At 40.8% G+C, this 18,545-nt stretch overlaps 1 protein-coding gene across 2 annotated transcripts in view; it reads right to left on the bottom strand.

Moving 5' to 3' along the window:
* The window catches only part of fnip2 (folliculin interacting protein 2), a 69,804-nt gene that overhangs the window by 4,871 nt on the left and 46,388 nt on the right, over positions 1-18,545 (bottom strand). For both annotated transcript variants that reach the window (XM_052009304.1, XM_052009314.1), the window contains 2 exons: positions 18,057-18,258; positions 9,008-9,096 (listed from right to left, as the gene is read on the bottom strand). In XM_052009304.1, coding sequence (XP_051865264.1) covers positions 9,008-9,096; positions 18,057-18,258 — 291 coding nt within the window. The remainder of the gene's footprint in view (positions 1-9,007; positions 9,097-18,056; positions 18,259-18,545) is intronic.

Here is an 18,545-nt window from a genome sequence, read left to right as displayed (position 1 = left end):
TGTTGATTAACTTTCCCCCCATAGATTCCATGAATGTGAATTTGAGATTGTTGGATAATGATCTGTGAATTCCAAAAGAGTGAATTTCCATAACCCAAATAGCTGTAACTTTTTTTTGGGGGGGGGGGGGGCGGCGGGGAGGTGGGTCATCTACACTCTAGCTCCCAAGTTTCAGTTCAGTAGCTGAAAATGTCTTCCTAGAATTCATTGGTTAAATAGATATTTTATCCAAAGCTTGCATAGATTTCAATGAAATAAGAATGAAAACAAATGCAAACTGTACTTTTAAAAGCTAGGAATTAGATGATTTTCAGCTCAATATGTTTCTCCACTGACAAAATGAGCCATACAATCCAGGATATCAAATGTTCCAGTTAAAGCCAAATAGGATGCTGTAAATGGGCTCTGGGCCTTAAAACTGAAATTTGGTCTATATCAGGATATACCAGGTGGAATTGTCATTGGGTTAAAATCAGACTTAACTCACTGATGTTGTTTGAGCAATACAAAAGCAAATCCACTCTCATATCTGGGTACAAAGTTGGCAAAAACAATGCAGTATTTTTCAGGTTGAATAATCAGGCTCCAATATCACTTCTTGTGTTTCAATTGCAAAAGCAGGTACAGCTTCTGTATAACTTAATTTTAGTCTATCATTACATAGGTTTAACTTGTTTCTCTGCATGTTCATTTATTTTTCACCTCTTTGTACAATTTCTTTTTGGCAAATGTTCAAATATTTTCATGAAGGCAGTCACACTCTGGTGCCTGGTTCACTACGAATAGTACATCACCCAAGCAGCCACACAAAATCTGAGAGATTTGAGACCAAATGCTATGAGGTGATTCAGCTTCAGAGGCATCATAGATTATACCATCCCATATTTATTACACACGCAAACACAAGCCATCGTAATTGGGAACTAACTGGAATGACAGTGACTGCAGCACTCAACTATAATTCCTGCTGAGATCAAACAAATTGAATTGGGCATGAATTCAAACTATTTTCTGCTCATAATTTGATCAACTGCATATAGAGCAGTACATTACAAGTCTGAGCCACAGACTCCAGGAAGTCAGACAGCTATAGGTAAAGTTTAACATGAAACTCCGAAGTATGGCAAGTATGATTCAATTTGGTGGGAAGAATGACAGACAATGCAAACTAAATAGTATTTAAAAAGGGTGCACGAACAGCAAGATCTTCTCTGCTTATGTACACAGTGGCAGGACAAGTGGAGCAAGGAGTTAAAAATATGGGATGCTTTTGGTTTTGTTAACAGAGAAATGAAGCAATATTGTTAAATCCACAAATGGAGTTATTATTATTGGGGCAACAGATTCCAGCATCTGCAGTCTCTTCTACCTCATTATTATTGGGTCTTGCAGGTGAATCAGTTGGTTAATGTAGATGACTTGGAAAAAAAGATTTGAAAAGCAATGCAACAATCAAGTTACACTGAATATTTATTAAACAATGGTTCATCTTAAACTGGAGCATGGAGCAGTGCGAAGCCCAGAATTGAACACAAGGAAGGATATCCATAGGGTTGATTACACTATGACAAGAATAAGCATTTGGTTTTGAAGAGGACATGGTGTGGGCAATATTTGTTTTACCCTGCCAGGTTTCTATTGGACCTGGAAGTTCTCAATGGAACTATTGCCCCAAAGCAAATTTTGATTTATTTCCAAGGGGCAGCAATGAGCCACCAATGCTCACCACAGAATTGTGGCTCCTATGCCTGTTGGGTCACACCAAACAAGTACCATCCCAGTCACCCAGCTCCAGGAAAACGGGGATGCCTGCAACAAATTTGCACAGGACAATCGTGTGCTATTTAAATATGCATGCAGCACCTGATCCAACTTTGGGATTTGTCACGAACCAGCAACAAAAGAAACACACTGAGCATGATTTAGTGTTAAAAACTATTTTATTAATTACTACTTATGATAATACGTAAAATAAAAGTAAAAATGTTAGTATGTTAGAATTCAAAAATGTTAAACCTCGAACGTTAACCCCAAAACTAAACTCTTCGTGTGTGTGTGTGTGTGAGACAAAGTCCAAAACTCCCAGTTCCGGAATGGTTCTCAAAGTTCAGTTCCGCAAGCCATAAGGTGAAACATGAGCAAGGGCTTCTTCAACAACCACCATTGTCTGAAGATAAGACGTAGACGTAGAGAAACATAGAGAGAGTAAATACGAAATCCAAATGTTCCACGATGGAACCCAAACGACACTTCAGTGTTTACTCGGTAGTGACTTCCTCACCCCGAAAAGCATCCGAACCGTGGTCGTCCACACACAAATACCTGTTTCCTTCTACAGGTCAGCAACAAAGTGAACTCCACCGGATTACTTCCAATTTCCATACATGGATTTCAGTGGCAGACACAGTTATAGTTTCTCATCCATCGATAGAGAAAACAAGCAGGCTGGTGTCTCTCTCCCTTCTCTCTCTCTCTCCTTCTTCTAACTTCTTCAACAACGCCATTACGTCCTTTATCTTCTATTGACGTAAGCACGCCCCACACACACATAAATCTTAAAGGGACTTTCACCGAGTCCGTAACACCTCCCACCTAAAAAAAATTTTTCCCAAGAAAAATTTAACCGCGCATACAGTTAGTAATGTTAATGATTATCATGCTACACAACTACAGACTATCAGATTAGTACAGATACATGTTTCCCATTTAACATCGGGAAAGACAATCAGCAATCACATTATCTTTGCCTTTAATGTGAGTTATCATGAGATCAAACTCTTGCAAAATTAAACTCCAGTTTAACAGCCTTCTGTTCTTGTTTTTGACTCGGCTCAGAAACACCAATGGGTTATGATCTGTATATACAGTCAATGGTTTCTGAGCGGTGCAAACATATACACTGAAATGTTGCAAGGCTAAAACAAGCGACAGTAATTCATTCTCTATGGTGGAATAATTCTTTTGATGCTCATTAAATTTCTTTGAAAAGTAAGCTACAGGATGGTCAATATCATCAAGGTCACCCTTCTGCAACAACACAGCTCCTGCAGCTTCATCACTGGCATCTACAGCTAATGAAAATGGCTTTTCAAAGTCAGGTGATTTGAGCACAGGATGGTAGCATAAAATGGCTTTCAGCTTCTCAAATGCTTCTTGACAAGAATCTGTCCAAACAAACTCTACTCCCTTCTTCAGAAGATTAGTTAAGGGAAGAGCAATATCAGCAAAATTTTTTACAAAATTTTCGATAATATCCAACCATTCCCAAAAATCTTCTAACAGTCCTCGTACCTGTGGGAATAGGGAACTCAGATATTGCTTAAACTTTTGCCTGAACAGGAGCTTGCTTGCCTTGACCTACAACATAACCAAGATATGTCACAGTGGCATGGCCAAATTCACTTTTAGCCAAGTTAACTGTAAGGTTAGCCTTGGAAAGTCTTTCAAACAACCTTTCTAACGCAGAGATGTGATCTTCCCAAGTATCATTCCCAGTCACTAAGTCGTCAATGTAGGCATCTGTATGTTTTAACCCATGAATCACCAAATTAATCATTCTTTGAAATGTTGCCGGAGCATTTTTCATTCCAAATGGCAAAACATTGTATTCATACAATCCAGAAGGGGTTACAAAGGCTGAAATCTCCCTTCCTCTATCTGTTAATGGAACACACCAGTACCCTTTTAATAGGTCAATCTTTGTAAGAAATTTTGCCTTTCCCACTCCATCTATGCAATCATCCACCCTAGGAATAGGGTAAGCATCTGACTTTGTTACAGCATTCACTTTCCTGTAATCTGTGCAAAATCTAACAGTTCCATCAGCTTTAGGTACAATAACACAGGGCGAACTCCAATTTGAAGTAGAATGTCTAATAATATCATTTTCCAACATGTATTTTATCTCCTGATCAACAAGTTTACTTTTTTCCACATTCATTCGATATGGGTGTTGTTTGATTGGTTTTGCATCCCCAACATCAACATCATGGGTAATTATCGATGTTCTGTTTGGAACATCTGGGAACAGATTTTTAAATTTTAAAATTAATTCTCTCATCTGTTGTTTTTGTGAAACTTGTAAATGGTCCAACTTCGTTTCAAGGTTCTCCAGGATATTTTGGTTTTTTAGTTTCGATGGAACAATATTTGGTCTAAATTGGCCTTCCTCAACATCAACATCAACATCAGGCATTCTAGAAACAACCTTTACATCATCCACCAAGGCCACAACTGAATCCCTCTCATAATAAGGTTTTAGCACATTTACATGACAGAGTTGTGTTTTCTTGCGTCTATCTGGTGTTTTGATTATATATATTAAATCAGTCACTCAAGATTCAATAACATAGGGTCCAGAAAAACGAGATTGCAATGGATTATTTTGGCTAGGGAAAAATACCAACACCTTTTGCCCCACTGCACATGTCCTAGGCCGAGCACGTCTATCAAAATATGTCTTCATTCTTATCTGGCTGGTTTTCAAATTCTCTCTCGCTAGCTGGCAGACTCTTTCCAACCGAGTTTTAAATTTTTTGGACATGGGGAGGTCTCCATTTCCTCATTAACACTCCATTTTTGACATAATATCCACTTGGCACTTTCTCAATCTCCTCACGAGAGTGCTTTTTCTCTCAATTCTGTCAACTCAGGGTCCTTTGTCTGTTCCACCATAAAATCCTTCCTCGACAAAGACAAATCTTTAAATTCAGGCTCACTATAAGGATGTTGATCCTCCAGTGAAGACAGAAAAGTCTCAGATAAGGCATCATAATTTTCTTCCTGTTTAGGACTGTCACAAGGAACTACATCAGGCTGCACAGGACTGTCGGCCTTGGCTAATTCTTTAGCTCTAGCTCGAGTCACCGCACATGATGGGTAAACATCTGGATCATTCTCAGACTCATCAATCCTTGGTTTGGTCGTTAACCGTACCACAGGAACAATTTCTCCATCTGCAAGGTCATTTCCCAATAACAAAGAAACTCCTTCCACGGGCAACCTAGGTCTTATCCCTATCTCGACTGGTCCTTCTACGAACTTTGACTTTAAAATCACCCTGTGTAAAGGGACAGATATGGTGTCATCTGTAACGCCTCGCACTAGATTTACCTCACCAGTGTCACTTTCTTCACCAAAATTTAAAACACTGTCCAGCAAGAGAGATTGACTAGCCCCAGTAACTAAGAATTTTCACTGGCACCTGGGGTGACCCATCATTCAGTGAAACAAAACCCTCTGATACATAAGAACGGAATTCCTTCCTCACCCTCCACCAACTTTTCAGCCTTTACCTCTTGCAAGGACTGATCTTTAACAGCATCTCCTAAACCTTTTTGATTTTTAATTGCCTGAAAGCAAGCATTGGGCACAGCTTCCTTCCTTTTCTTCAAAAGGGCACAATTAAATATCACATGGCCAGGTTTCTTACAGTAATAACAAGTACGCTCAACAGGTTTCTCCAGCACTGGCTTCTTTTCATCCTTTCCTTTTTGATTACCTCCCAATTTAATCTCCGGTTTACCTGGATTGTCCTTATAACTCTTTTAAAAGGTTTTAGGTTGTCCCCATTTGGATTTATGGGTTAAAGCATAAATGTCTGCCAACCTAGCAGTTTCTTGTAAAATTTCCACTGCCTTTTCATTTAAATATGTTGTTAATTCAGCTGGAACACATCTTTTAAAGTCTTCCACTAATATCAATTCTTTCAATTTATCAAAATCCCCATCTACATTTTTAGCCAGGCACCATCGTTCAAAACATATTCTCTTTCCATTGGCAAATTCCATACAAGTCTGATCTGCAGATTTCCTCAAGTCTCTAAATTTTTGTCTATAAGCTTCAGGTACCAATTCATAGGCCTTCAATATAGCTTGTTTTACCTTGGTATAATCAGCTGCATCCTCAGCAGACAAAGCAGAATAAGCTTTTTGAGCTTTACCTTTAATCACACTCTGTACCATAAGAGCCCATCCTTTCCTTGGCCAGTTTGAACTCACAGCAACCTTTTCAAAATGTTGGAAATACTGATCAACCTGATCTTCCTCAAAAGGAGGGACTAATTGAACCTCCCTGCTGGCTGAAAAACCATCATCAGAATCAGATTCCACACTCTTTTGCATCATTTGTAAATCATGCTGCCTCTGTTTCTCCTTCTCCTCACTATCCAGCTCCATCCTCTTCAATTCCATCTGCTTCATTGCTAGATCAGCCTCTATCTTCATCTGAGTTAGCTCTCGTTCAGCCTCTATCTTTAACTGGGTTTGCTCTCGTTCAGCCTCTAATTTCTTTTGTCCCAACTCGAACTTCAGTCGTGTTTGTTCTAACTCCATCTTTGCTATCTGCACCTGTGCCTCAGAAATTGCTATTTCACTGCCAGGAAACTGTTTTAACACTTCCTCCTCAAACACCTTCTTTTCCACATAATGGCCAGCTATCAGTCTCTGAATATCTGCCTTTCTCATAAATCGCATTACTGCCTCAAGATGTAACTCTGCAGCAATTTTCACCAAATCAGGCTTCCTCATCCCCTGCAATCCTCCAGGAGAGGGTTTTTTCAAAAATGTATCCATTGTTGCTGGTTTCCACACACACAAGCCAATTAGAAAGAATTTATCAGACCTCCCTCAACAATCTTTGGATTGAATCCCGAACAAATCTTGTCAATCTGGGGAACGATCCCAGACGACACTCGTTAATCTTTGGATTGGATCCCGGAAGATCCCCCAATTTTTTCACGAACCAGCAACAAAAGAAACACACTGAGCATGATTTAGTGTTAAAAACTATTTTATTAATTACTACTTATGATAATACGTAAAATAAAAGTAAAAATGTTAGTATGTTAGAATTCAAAAATGTTAAACCTCGAACGTTAACCCCAAAACTAAACTCTTCGTGTGTATGTGTGTGTGTGTGAGACAAAGTCCAAAACTCCCAGTTCCGGAATGGTTCTTAAAGTTCAGTTCCGCAAGCCATAAGGTGAAACCTGAGCAAGGGCTTCTTCAACAACCACCGTTGTCTGAAGATAAGACGAAGACGTAGAGAAACATAGAGAGAGTAAATACGAAATCCAAATGTTCCACGATGGAACCCAAACGACACTTCAGTGTTTACTCGGTAGTGACTTCCTCACCCCGAAAAGCATCCGAACCGTGGTCGTCCACACACAAATACCTGTTTCCTTCTACAGGTCAGCAACAAAGTGAACTCCACCGGATTACTTCCAACTTCCATACATGGATTTCAGTGGCAGACACAGTTATAGTTTCTCATCCATCGATAGAGAAAACAAGCAGGCTGGTGTCTCTCTCCCTTCTCTCTCTCTCTCTCCTTCTTCTAACTTCTTCAACAACGCCATTACGTCCTTTATCTTCTATTGACGTAAGCACGCCCCACACACACATACACACACACACACACTATCTTAAAGGGACTTTCACTGAGTCCGTAACAGATTGTTGCCAACTCTATCCCTCCTCCTTCATACTCCAACTTCTCAACCCTCTGGTTTCCCCTCATGTACTTAACTACACCAATCCCAGCTCCCACCACTTGACCCATAGCCAAAGATGAAGGGGTCAGTAGAGATCGGGAAAAAAACAACATTGAATACTTTGACTGTTGTTTGAACACTGAATGAACCATTTATTTTTTTAAACCAATACCACAATAACAACTAGTTAATCTCAATAGGCATTGCCACGTGCAATAACTTAATAGGTTAACCCAGCTGGACATCACTGATTCAAGGGAGTCGTACAATTCTCCATCTTTGCCTTTTTTTTTGTTATTCATCACTGCCTTTCTGTATGTTTTGTATTTCTCATTTCCTTCCACATTACCTCTTAGTTATACAATATATTTTTGCTCCAATCTCAAAATACACCCATGGTCTTTGCTGCACATCATCTATATTGTATGTAAATGTCAACAACAGAGACTGGGTGCAAAAGAGATTCTCCAGTATGACACCAGGGAGGAGACCAGTGAAGCAGTTTTCTGAAGAGCTAGTAGAGGTATTCAGAATTACAATATGGCTTTGATGATATATTAGGACTAAAAACTTACCAGTAAATTGGCAAGTAGAGGGAATAAATTTCACATGATTGAAAGTGTAAAAGGCAGAATTTCACAATGGAGAAAAGGTGGATTTGATTCAACAGATCCATGATGGTGCTTTGGGTTATACAAGCCACTTCCAAAATTATTTCATCCTCCTCTTCCTTTCACCCTTGTGTAGTTATCCAAGGTCTTCTCAAATACATACATGCTCTTTGCCTCAACATCATGCAGCAGGAGCTTCCAAATTCTTATCTCCTGAGTAGGTCAATTTTTCATCTTTGTTATTAAACCCAAATTATTTAAAAACTAAACAGAGGTTATCAGAACATAGAATTCTCCATCAAAAACAGTTAAACCTGAATTTGTTAGATGAAAAGTAGAAATGGATAAATATTTGAAAAAAAAAGATACAAGGTCTCCGCATGCAAGCTCAGGTTCAATTAATTGAATGAGCAAATCTGTAATTGTAAATGAAGAGGAACGATTGAGCCAAATCACCATAAATCTCTTCAAAACAAGTTTTCAATTACAGTGCCACATACAAGGTTTCCACACTGCCCAACAATCTTAAATGACTGAATATTCATGGTGTTTTTCAAAAAATATAGATTCTTTCAAATACTGGTTCCAAGGGACAACAATCTTTTAAATTAGATCTAGAAGTGACAGAAAATAAAGTTAGTTTGACTTGGGTCAGGAACACCCTATTTAGGCATTTACTGGCCTTTAAGCTGTTATTTGTGGATTATATTAAACATTACTAAATATCTGCTGAGTAATTCCAGTAATCAATCAGTCCATGCAGGAAATCACACAGCATCAATAAATCTAGCCCTAGATGTACACTCTCCTTGATATGTTGTCCTTTTAAGGATGGTCAGAGGGGTGAACATGGCAGAGTAGTACTCTTGAACAAGATCACCCAATTCTCTTCAAATCTTACCTGAATTCTCCCAGGCCTTCCATTACCCGGCTGATGTAAACTTGCACTCTCTGACTAGATTCTGCAATCTTTCTGGAGGAGATCATTGCCTAACGAAAAGATTTTAAAAATGGTGCACATTAAGGTCTCAAGTTATCCTTTGCACTCAATATGACAATTCATTGCCAATAAACAGAACATTTCTCTTTTGCAGGAGTCAGAAGCTGAGAATGAGAGTGGGAACTTTTAAAAAGGCAAGGCTCATTGATTGGCTAATTGGCAGGCACTTTAACCAATAAAAGGAAGGCGAGGTTAAGTGGAGTGGGCCAGTGGAAGAGTGGGAAACTGAAGTTTTGGATTAAGAGGAGCAAATAAGGTTTTTATTTTCTTGTTAATCTGAGACCTTTGATTTAGTGAAGAAAAAAATGGCAGTCGGGGAAGTGGAATGCTCCTCCTGCAAGATGTGGCAAGTCAGGGAACCTCATGGTCTCCCTGATGACTACATCTGTGGGAAGTGCACCCAGCTGCAGCTCCCGACAGACTGGGTCAAAGAACTGGAGATTCATTTGGATGTACTCAGGATCATCCAGGATTCTGAGAATATCATAGATTATAGTTTTAATGAGGTGGTCACACCCAAGGTGCAGGCTGCAGATAGTTAGGTGACCATCAGAAGAGTAGGCAGTGCAGGGTTCCCCAGTGGCCATTCCCCTTAGTAGCAGGTATACCCCTTTGGATATTGTTTTTGGGGGGGGGGGAAAGAGAGGGATGACCTTTCAGATGCCAGCAGCAGGAGCCAAGTCAGTGGCAGTGTCCAGCTCTGAGGCAAAGAAGGGAAGGGTGAAGTCTGGCAGAGTGATAATGATGGGGGACTCAATAGAAAGGGACACAGATAGGTGTTTTTGTGGCCACAATTGAGACTCCAGAATGGTGCGTCACATCCCTGGTGCCGGGGTCAAGGATGTCTCACAGCAGCTACAGGACATTGAGAGGGGAGGGAGAGCAGCTAGAGGTTGTGGTCCATATAGGTACCAATGACATAGGAGTAGGGATGACGTCCTGCAAAGAGATTTGAGGGAGCTAGGTAGAAAGTTTAAAAAGTGGGACATCCAAGGTTGTAATCTCAGGATTACTACCTGTGCCAGTGAGGTGAGAAATAGATACATAGTGCAGTTCAATACATGGCTGAGAAGCCGGTGCAGGAGGGAGGGTTTCAGATTTATGGGATCATTGGGATCTCTTCCAGGGCAATTGCAACTTGTACAAATGAGACAGTTTGTATCTGAACTGGAAGGGAATCAATACCCTAGCTGGGAGGTTTGCTAGTGCTACTCAGGAAGGCTTAAACTAGAGTGGCGGGGATGGGAACCACAGCAGCAGGGCAACAGGTGGTAAGGTTGAGGGCAAGAAAGCAAGCAAGACTGAAAGGAAGAACAGCAAAGGGCAGGTTAATAAACATGGTGGGACTGATGGGCTGAAATGTATTTCAGTGCTAAGAGTATTATGGGCAAGGAGGATGAACCTAGAGCCTGGATCAATACATAGAATTATGATGTTGCCGCCATTAAAGAGACCAGGTTGCGTGAGGGACAGGACTGGCAGCTCAATGTTCCTGGGTTTTGTTGTCTTTGACACGATGAGGGGGGTAAGAGAGGTGGAGTGGTTGTACTACTGATAAGGGAGAATATCAGAGGACATACTGGAGGGTTCATCCACAGAGGCAATTTGGTTGGAGCTCAGAAATAGGATAGGAGTAATTATGTTGATGGGATAATACTTATAGGCCCCCCAATAGCCACCAAGGGGTGGAGATTCTTGAAAGGTACAGAAACAACAGGGTTGTCATAATGAGAGACTAACTTCCTTAGTATTGACTGGAACTTTCTCAATATAAGCAGCTTAGATGGGCCAGGATTTCTTCAGAGCATCCAAGAGGGATTCTTGAAACAATGTGGAGAGTCCAACTAGGGAGAACATGTTTTGGGAAATGAGCCAGGCCATGTGAGACACCTGATAGTGGGTGAACATTTTGGGAATAGTGACCAAAACTCATTTTGTTTTAAGCTGGTTATGAGTGAAGATCAGGTTTTATCCTACGTGAAGGTACTAAATTTGGGGAGGGCAAATTATGACAGGATAACACAGGAGCTAACGGGTGTCGATTGGGAGCTGCTGCTGTTGGACAAGTCCACGTTTGACATGTGGGAGTTGGTTAAAGACCAGCTGAGCGTAGCTCGGGATCGGCATGTTCCAATAAGGAGTAAATACAAGGATGGTACATAAGGGAACCTTGGATGACCCAACAGGTCCTAAATTTAGTCAGGAAGAAAAAGAAAGCATACACAAGGGTTAGGAAGCTAAAAATCAGACTGGGCCCCTATGGAATAAAGATAGCAGGAAAGTGGTCAATCAGGCGATTAGGAAGGCCAAAAGGGGCCATGGTGTCCTTAGTGAGCAAGGTCAAGGATAATCCCAAGGCATTTTATACTTGTATTAAGAGAAAGAGGATAACTAAGGAGAGGGTAAGTCCACTCAAGGATAAAAGGAGGGGGATTTGTGCTTCAAGTCAGAGCAAGTGACTGAGGTACTAAATGAGTACTTTGCATCAGTATTTGCAGAGAAGGAATTGGAGGATAGTGAAAAGAGAGTGGGGCATGTTGATGTGCTGGGACATTTTGAGATTGAGGAGGTAGTGGTAGGTCTTTAGGTCTTCTGAAAAGCATTAAGGTGGAGAAGTCCCCAGGGCCTGATGGCATATATCCCAGAATATTGAAAGAAGTGAGGAGATTGCTGGGGCTAGCAACAGGCAAGATCCCGTAGGATTGGAGAAGCACAAATGTTGTTCTTTTGTTCAAGAATGGAAATAGGGATAACCCAGGTAATTATAGGCCAGTGAGCCTCATCAGTGGTAGGGAAGCTATTGGAGAGGATACAGGGATAGGATTTATGCACATTTGGAAAGGCATGGCCTGCTTAGGGATAGTCACATGGCTTTATGTGGGGCAGGTCATGCCTTACAAAATTGAGTTTTGAGGTGGTGACAAGGGTGCTTGATGAGGGCAAGGCAGTAGATGTCATCTACATGGACTTAAGGTATTTAGTAAGGTCCCTCATGGTAGGTTGAATCAGAAGATAAAGATGATGGGATCCAGGGTGAATAAGAAGTTTGGATTTAGAATTGGCTTGCCCATAGAAGACAGAGAATAGGGGTGGAAGGCTGTCATTCTGGCTGAAAGTCTATGACCAGTGGTGTTCCGCAAGGATCGGTGCTGGGACCTTTGTTGTTTGTGCTATATATCAATGATTTGGATGAAAATATAGATGGATGGATTAGCGAGTTTGCAGATAACACCAAGATTGGGGGAGTCATGGACAGTGTAAAGCACTATCAAAGAATACAGCAGGATATAGATCATTTACAGATTATGGGCAGAGAAGTGGCAGATGGAGTTTAATCCAGGCAAGTGTGAAGTGCTGCACTGTGGGAGGTCAAATGAAGAGAAGGTATACAGTTAATGGTAGGCCCCTTAAATGGCACCGAGGTACAGAGATCGTGGGGTCCAGGTCCATCGTTCAAAGTGGCTACACAAGTGGATAAGGTGATAAAGGTGGTGTATGGAATGTCTGCCTTCATTGGTAGGAGGGTTCTTTAAGAGTAAGGTAGTCATGCTGCAGCTATGTAAAACCTTAGTCAGATTGCACTTGGAGTACTGTGCGCGGTTCTGGTCGCCACATTAAAGGAAAGATGTGGAGACTGTGGAAAGGGTACAGAAGAGGCTTATCAGGATGCCGACAGGATTGGAGGGTATGAGCTACAAGGAAACGTTGGACAAATGAAACTTGTGTTGTTCTTCCTGGAGCGTCAGAGGCTGAGGGGAGACTCAAGAGGATTTATAAACTATGAGAGGCATAGATAGGGTAGACAGTCAGAATTTTTTCCCCCAGTGTAGGAATATCAAATACCAGAGGACTTGCTTTTAAGGTTTTTTTCTTTGGGGGGGGGGGGGGGGGGGGGGGGGAAGGCAGAGAAAGAGGAGGGAGGAAGTAATAAGGTGATGTGAGAGGCAAATGTTTTTCTTTGTTTTGTTTTTAAAAAACACAGAGTGGTAGGTGCCCTGAATGGGTTACTGGAAGCAGACAGTTTGGTGGAGTTTAAGAGGCTTTTACATAAACACATGAATATGAAGGGAATGGAGAGATATGGATAATACAGAGGAGGAGGACACTTAGTACAAGTTAGCATCAAGATCGGCACAACATTGTAGGCCAAATAGCCTATCCAGTGCTGTACTGTTCTAACCACTTATTACTCAAATTACAGTGACACAAGTACTTTGCCCTAACACAGCTTGACAATTCAGGCTATGGAAGATGCTGCAATGGTGGAAACTTCTGTATTTCCCCACATTTCTACTGGCATAGCTTTGCAGAACATTTAAATACCGTGGCAAACTGTGGGGTGTTAAATAAAGGGCTCTGCACCAAATTCATGATTAATGCAGTTAAGAGCACTTGTACACATTATGTAAAATCCTTTGATAAGGGCCAAGTGAACCAAGGGAGCAGAGAGAGCAGGAGACTGAGAGGCTGAGGGAGCATAAAGATGCAAGTGTGGGAGAGCAGTCACAGCCTATTCTAGGCTGTCAGTGCCAAAGAAGAACAGGTAGGTGATTTGTGGATATTTTGCCCAGTCTTTCCTGATTGGCTGAAAAATTTAAGTATGGGAATGTTATTATAGCTCAGCAGTGCAAAGTTAAAATAATTAAATGGAACAGATGGCTGTGCAGGCAATGTGTTGAAGCTGTAACATGTAGAAACCAGTGGACCCTTCTGGGGCTCACAGTGACCACATAGGCAGCAAATGTTGGCTGCTCAAGGAACCTTGGCTCAAAGTTTATTATCTGGAGTCTGAGCTTCAGAGACTGCATCACATTTGAGAAGGAGAGAGAGTGTTACCCAGACACTATGTTCCTGAAAGCAGTCACCACCTTAGATTGCCTCAAATTTTGATCAGCAGTCAGGGACATGTTGATGTGACTGCAAAATGTGCCTGTGGAGGGGATCAAAGTGGGTCGCTCTGGAGGAGTTTCCCTTCTTACCCTTGTCTAACAGCTAAGAGGTTGTTGCTCCCTGTTTGGAGCAGAGTAGGGACCGCAGGACAGATGCGCAAACCATCCAGAGCATCATGGCACAGGAATAGAAACATGTAGTTATAAGGGATAACACAATGAGAACAGACATTGTTCTTTGCAGCAAACACAGAGCCCCGAAGTCTGTGTTGCCTGCCTCGTGCCTGGGTTAATTACATACATCTTCTGGGAGGGAGATGGATCAAGTTTTTGCGGTCCATGTACAGTAGGCACTAATGATGTAGGTTGGGCGAAGGTGGTGTTCTTGCTGAGGGATTAAGAGCAGCTCAGGGCAAAGTTGATAAATTGAGCCACAAAGGTAATAATCTCTTATTATTTCCCCACCCTCATCCAAATTCACAAAAGATGAGAGAAGTAAACTCATGGCTCAAAGATCGGTGAGAGAGAAATGGGTTCTGATTCATGGGGGACTGGTACCAGGACTGGGAAGAGAGCTCTCCTGTTTTGAAAAGCTTTATTTGAACCTGCTGAGACAGTGTTGTGGCAAATGGCAATAGCATAAAAGTAGGATTACAAACAGATCTTTAACTAGAGGTGGGGTTGGGACAGATGATTCAAGTGACAGGAAGTTTAATAAATCCGAAAGAAGTGAGTAGTAGCAGCAGCACAGGGTAGTGAAACCTTGAATTAAAATCAAGGTGTGAAAGGATATACAAGCAAAAGCATGTGGCAGAAATTGAATCTATAAATAAGGAAACAAAAAGTCAAAACTTAAGGCTGTTTATCTGAATGCATGCAACATTTGCAACAAGATAGACAAGTTGATGTTACAAATAGAAATAAATGAGTTGATTTAATAGCTATTACAGAAATATGAATGCATGATGTCCAGGAGAGGACCTCAATATTCCAGAATATTTCAAAGGAATATGCAAAAAGGAAGAGAAGGTGGGGTAGTGTTGTTAACCAAAGAAGGTTTTAGTGAGGTGTTAATTAATGATACACATGCAATGACTAGCATTACAGCATTGGTTTGGTGGAAATAAGGAACAGCAAGTGGAAGTCATGGGTGGGAGTGGTCTATAAACTCCCCCCCCCCCACTTCCAGCTCTGCCTCACAGCTGGACAAAGCATAAGTAAGGAAAAATAAAGGGCATGCAAGAATGGAACTGCAATTGTCATGGGTGATTTTAAGCTGCATGTTGATTGGACTTATCAAACTGGCAAGTGTACCATGCAAGAGAGAGGAATTTGTGGAATTGGGGATGGTTTCCAAGAACCTACCCAGGAGCATGCTACTTTAAATTTGATCACATGTAATGAGGCAGATTCAGTAAGAGATCTCGCATTTAAAGATTCTCTTGGGAATAGTGGTTGGAACATGGTAGAATTCCACACACATTTGAGGCGAACACCTCAGATCCAAAACCAGTGTCCTCAACTCAAATAAGAACAATTACATTGATATGAAGGAAGAGTTATCCGGAGTTGACTGGAAAATGGGCTAAAGATCACACACTGAGGAGTAACAGATATTTAAGCAGTTCTTTCATAATTCTCAGCAGTAACTTCTCAATCTGGTAGAGGGACTCAATGAAACAAATCAACTATGCTTGGTTAACGAGGTCAACTCAAATTACAGCATACTAGCGATAGATCAGAGGACTGGAAATTTCTCTGGAACCAACTGTGGGAGATGAAAAATCTCTTGAGGGAGAATATTGATAAGGGCAACTGGCAATTAACATCAAAACAAACAGCAATAGCTTCCATGAATATGGAAAAAAAAAGGACAGGTCTGTGTGGAACCTTTGGAGAGTGAGACTGGGGAATAACTGATGGAAAAACAATGGAATAGCAGATAAATTAAACCAATGTTTTGTATCAGTTGTTACAGTGGAGGTCACTGCAAATATCCCAAGATAACAGATGGAGTAACTTCCATTTGGAGGTAAGAACTCTTAACAATTCCTATCACAAAGGCTAAAGTATTAGAAAAACTAAATGGGACTAAAAGCAGGCATATTGCCTGGACCCAACAGCCAGCATCATAAAGGAAATGGCCACAAATGGTGCAGCCATTATCAATGTTTTTCAAAACTTTGATATAATGGTTGTTTTTCTATAAACTAACAGTGGATTGGAAAACCACATAGGCAATGCCCTTATTCAAGAAGGGAACGAAACAGAGGGAAACAATAGGCCAGTTAACTTAAAAATCTATTGCTACGAAAATGGTGGCCTTCATAATCAAGGATAAGAGAAGCTATATGCAATCAAGTCAAGTCCAGGTGGTGTTCCAAAAGGAAAATCACTTTGGAAAATTTGCTAGAGTTCTTTGAGGATGTAACAAGCAACAGCAATAGAGACCTACAGTATACTGTAGTCTATTTGGATTTCCGGAAGGTATCTGATGAGGTGCCACAAAAGGCTGGTACATAACACAAGACCTTGTGGCATTGAGGAAAGAGTGTTAACATGGATTGAAGACTGGTTATCACATAGATGACAAAGTCTGAATAAATGGGTCTTTTCAGACTGAAAAGGTGTAAAAAGTGAAGTACCCCAAGGAACAGTCTTAGCTCTTATGTTCTTACCACTTAATGACTTGGAAGAAGAGGCAGAGTGACATTTTTATGTGACACCAGCATCCAAGTTAGCTGATGTCACATAAAAACCTCACAGCTCCAGGTACCCAGGTTCAATCCTGACCTCCAGTGATGTTGTGTGAGGTTTATACATTTTCCCTGTGATCATTTGGGATAAACTGGATCACCCAGAGGAAACCCAAATGCCAAAGACATGCTAGTTGGTAGCTTAACTGACCAGTGTAAATTGCACCTAGTGCGAGTGACAGAATCTGATTGTGTGCTCATGGGAATGTGATAATAAATATTCAAGGGTCTGTGTGAGCTTGGTGGGTTGAATGGAGAGTGTCCATGCTGTTTGACTTCATGGCTAATGCGAGGGCATGCTAGGATAGATATTTGACTCCACAACAGGATAAGGACAGGTCAAGTGAGCAGGCAAAATCTTTGCAAACAGAGTTTTATGTAGGAAAGTGTGAAGTCATGCACTTTGGTAAGAGGATTTAAAAGGCAGATTATCTAAATGGAGAGGGACTGCAAATGAGTGCAAAAAAGAATCTAGGTGGTTTAGCGCAAGAAACAAAAAGATAGCATGCAGGTGCAGCAAGTAATTAAGGTGTCAAATAGCATCTTGGCCTTGATATTAGGGGGTTATTTAAAGAGTATTATGCAGGGTACTGGTGAGGCCACACCTCAAGTACAATATACAATTTTGATCCCTTTATTTAAGGAAGGTATACTAGCACTGGAGGTAGTCTAAAAGAGATTCACCAGAATAATTCCTGGTAAGAAAGGGATATGCATTCCCAAAATGGCAAAGTTAGATCCATATTCTTTGGAGCTTAGAAGATCTATTGAAATACAAGACCCTGACAGGGTATTACAAGGTAAAAATGTTGAGATGCTTCCATTAGTGGTAGGGTCTCAAACAAGGGAGGGGTAATTTAAATCTGAGGTGCAAAGTAATTTCTTCTTGTAGATGTTGGCAAGTCTTTGGAATTCTATCCCAGAGGGTTGTGAAGGTTAGATCACTGAAAGCATTTAAAACTGAGGTAGATAATTTTTTTTTGAAAGATCAGGGAATTGAGGCCTATGGGGAACTGTACAAAAAAAGTCAAGGGCTAGAATAGATCAGCTATTATTTTGAATGGTGGGCATGCTTGAGGGTCATGCTTTTGCTTCTATTTTCCTGTGCTGTTAATTTTTCCATTCAGGAACTCCAGAATAAATTCAATAAAAGTTAATGATTATACACAAGGCAAATGTAAAATGATGTAGTTTTGCTAAAAGTTAGCTTTGCTTTTGAAGTCTGCTAACAGGTGGAAATAAAGCAAAGTGCATTCTCATCAATAAAGAGGAAAAATTACGAGTTGAAGAATAACTGCTTGGTACCTTCTCAATTGCAGTCTTCAGCTTGTTCAGGTGAGTCTCAAATAAGGGGAAATGAGAGAAAAAGAACTCTTGAAAAGTTTTGTTCTCCTCTTCCTTCTCAGGCAAAGAGAAAACAACACTGACTGCGATCTTCTTCCTCCGGACCATCTGTGGGTTGGAAGTATAGCTCTCATCTGCCATCATGAATGTCTCCTCAGCTGACCTTGTAATAAGTACACATTCAACAGAAACAAGGAAGTTAGTTGTGGAAACATGAATATGAAAATATTAACATCTGCACCAAAAGAGAGAAGGGGACAGCCCAACTTCAAACAGACAAGATTTCCCATTCCTAAGTGTCTTCATAACGTGGAGGTCAGCCAACTTCTTGAACCCATGTAAATGATACAGAGAAGGTAATCCCACACCTTCAAGTTATTCATTCATGCTTTTCTAGTGATTTTGAAGAAAGGGAACTTCCTTTCTTATCATTGTTCTTTGAGGTGATAG

The sequence above is a fragment of the Pristis pectinata genome, chromosome 2 (genome assembly GCF_009764475.1).
Source record: "Pristis pectinata isolate sPriPec2 chromosome 2, sPriPec2.1.pri, whole genome shotgun sequence".
Taxonomy (NCBI): Eukaryota; Metazoa; Chordata; class Chondrichthyes; order Rhinopristiformes; family Pristidae; genus Pristis; species Pristis pectinata.
The sequence above is the reverse complement of the archived record's forward strand: the minus strand, read 5'-3'. Positions and strand labels throughout refer to the sequence as shown.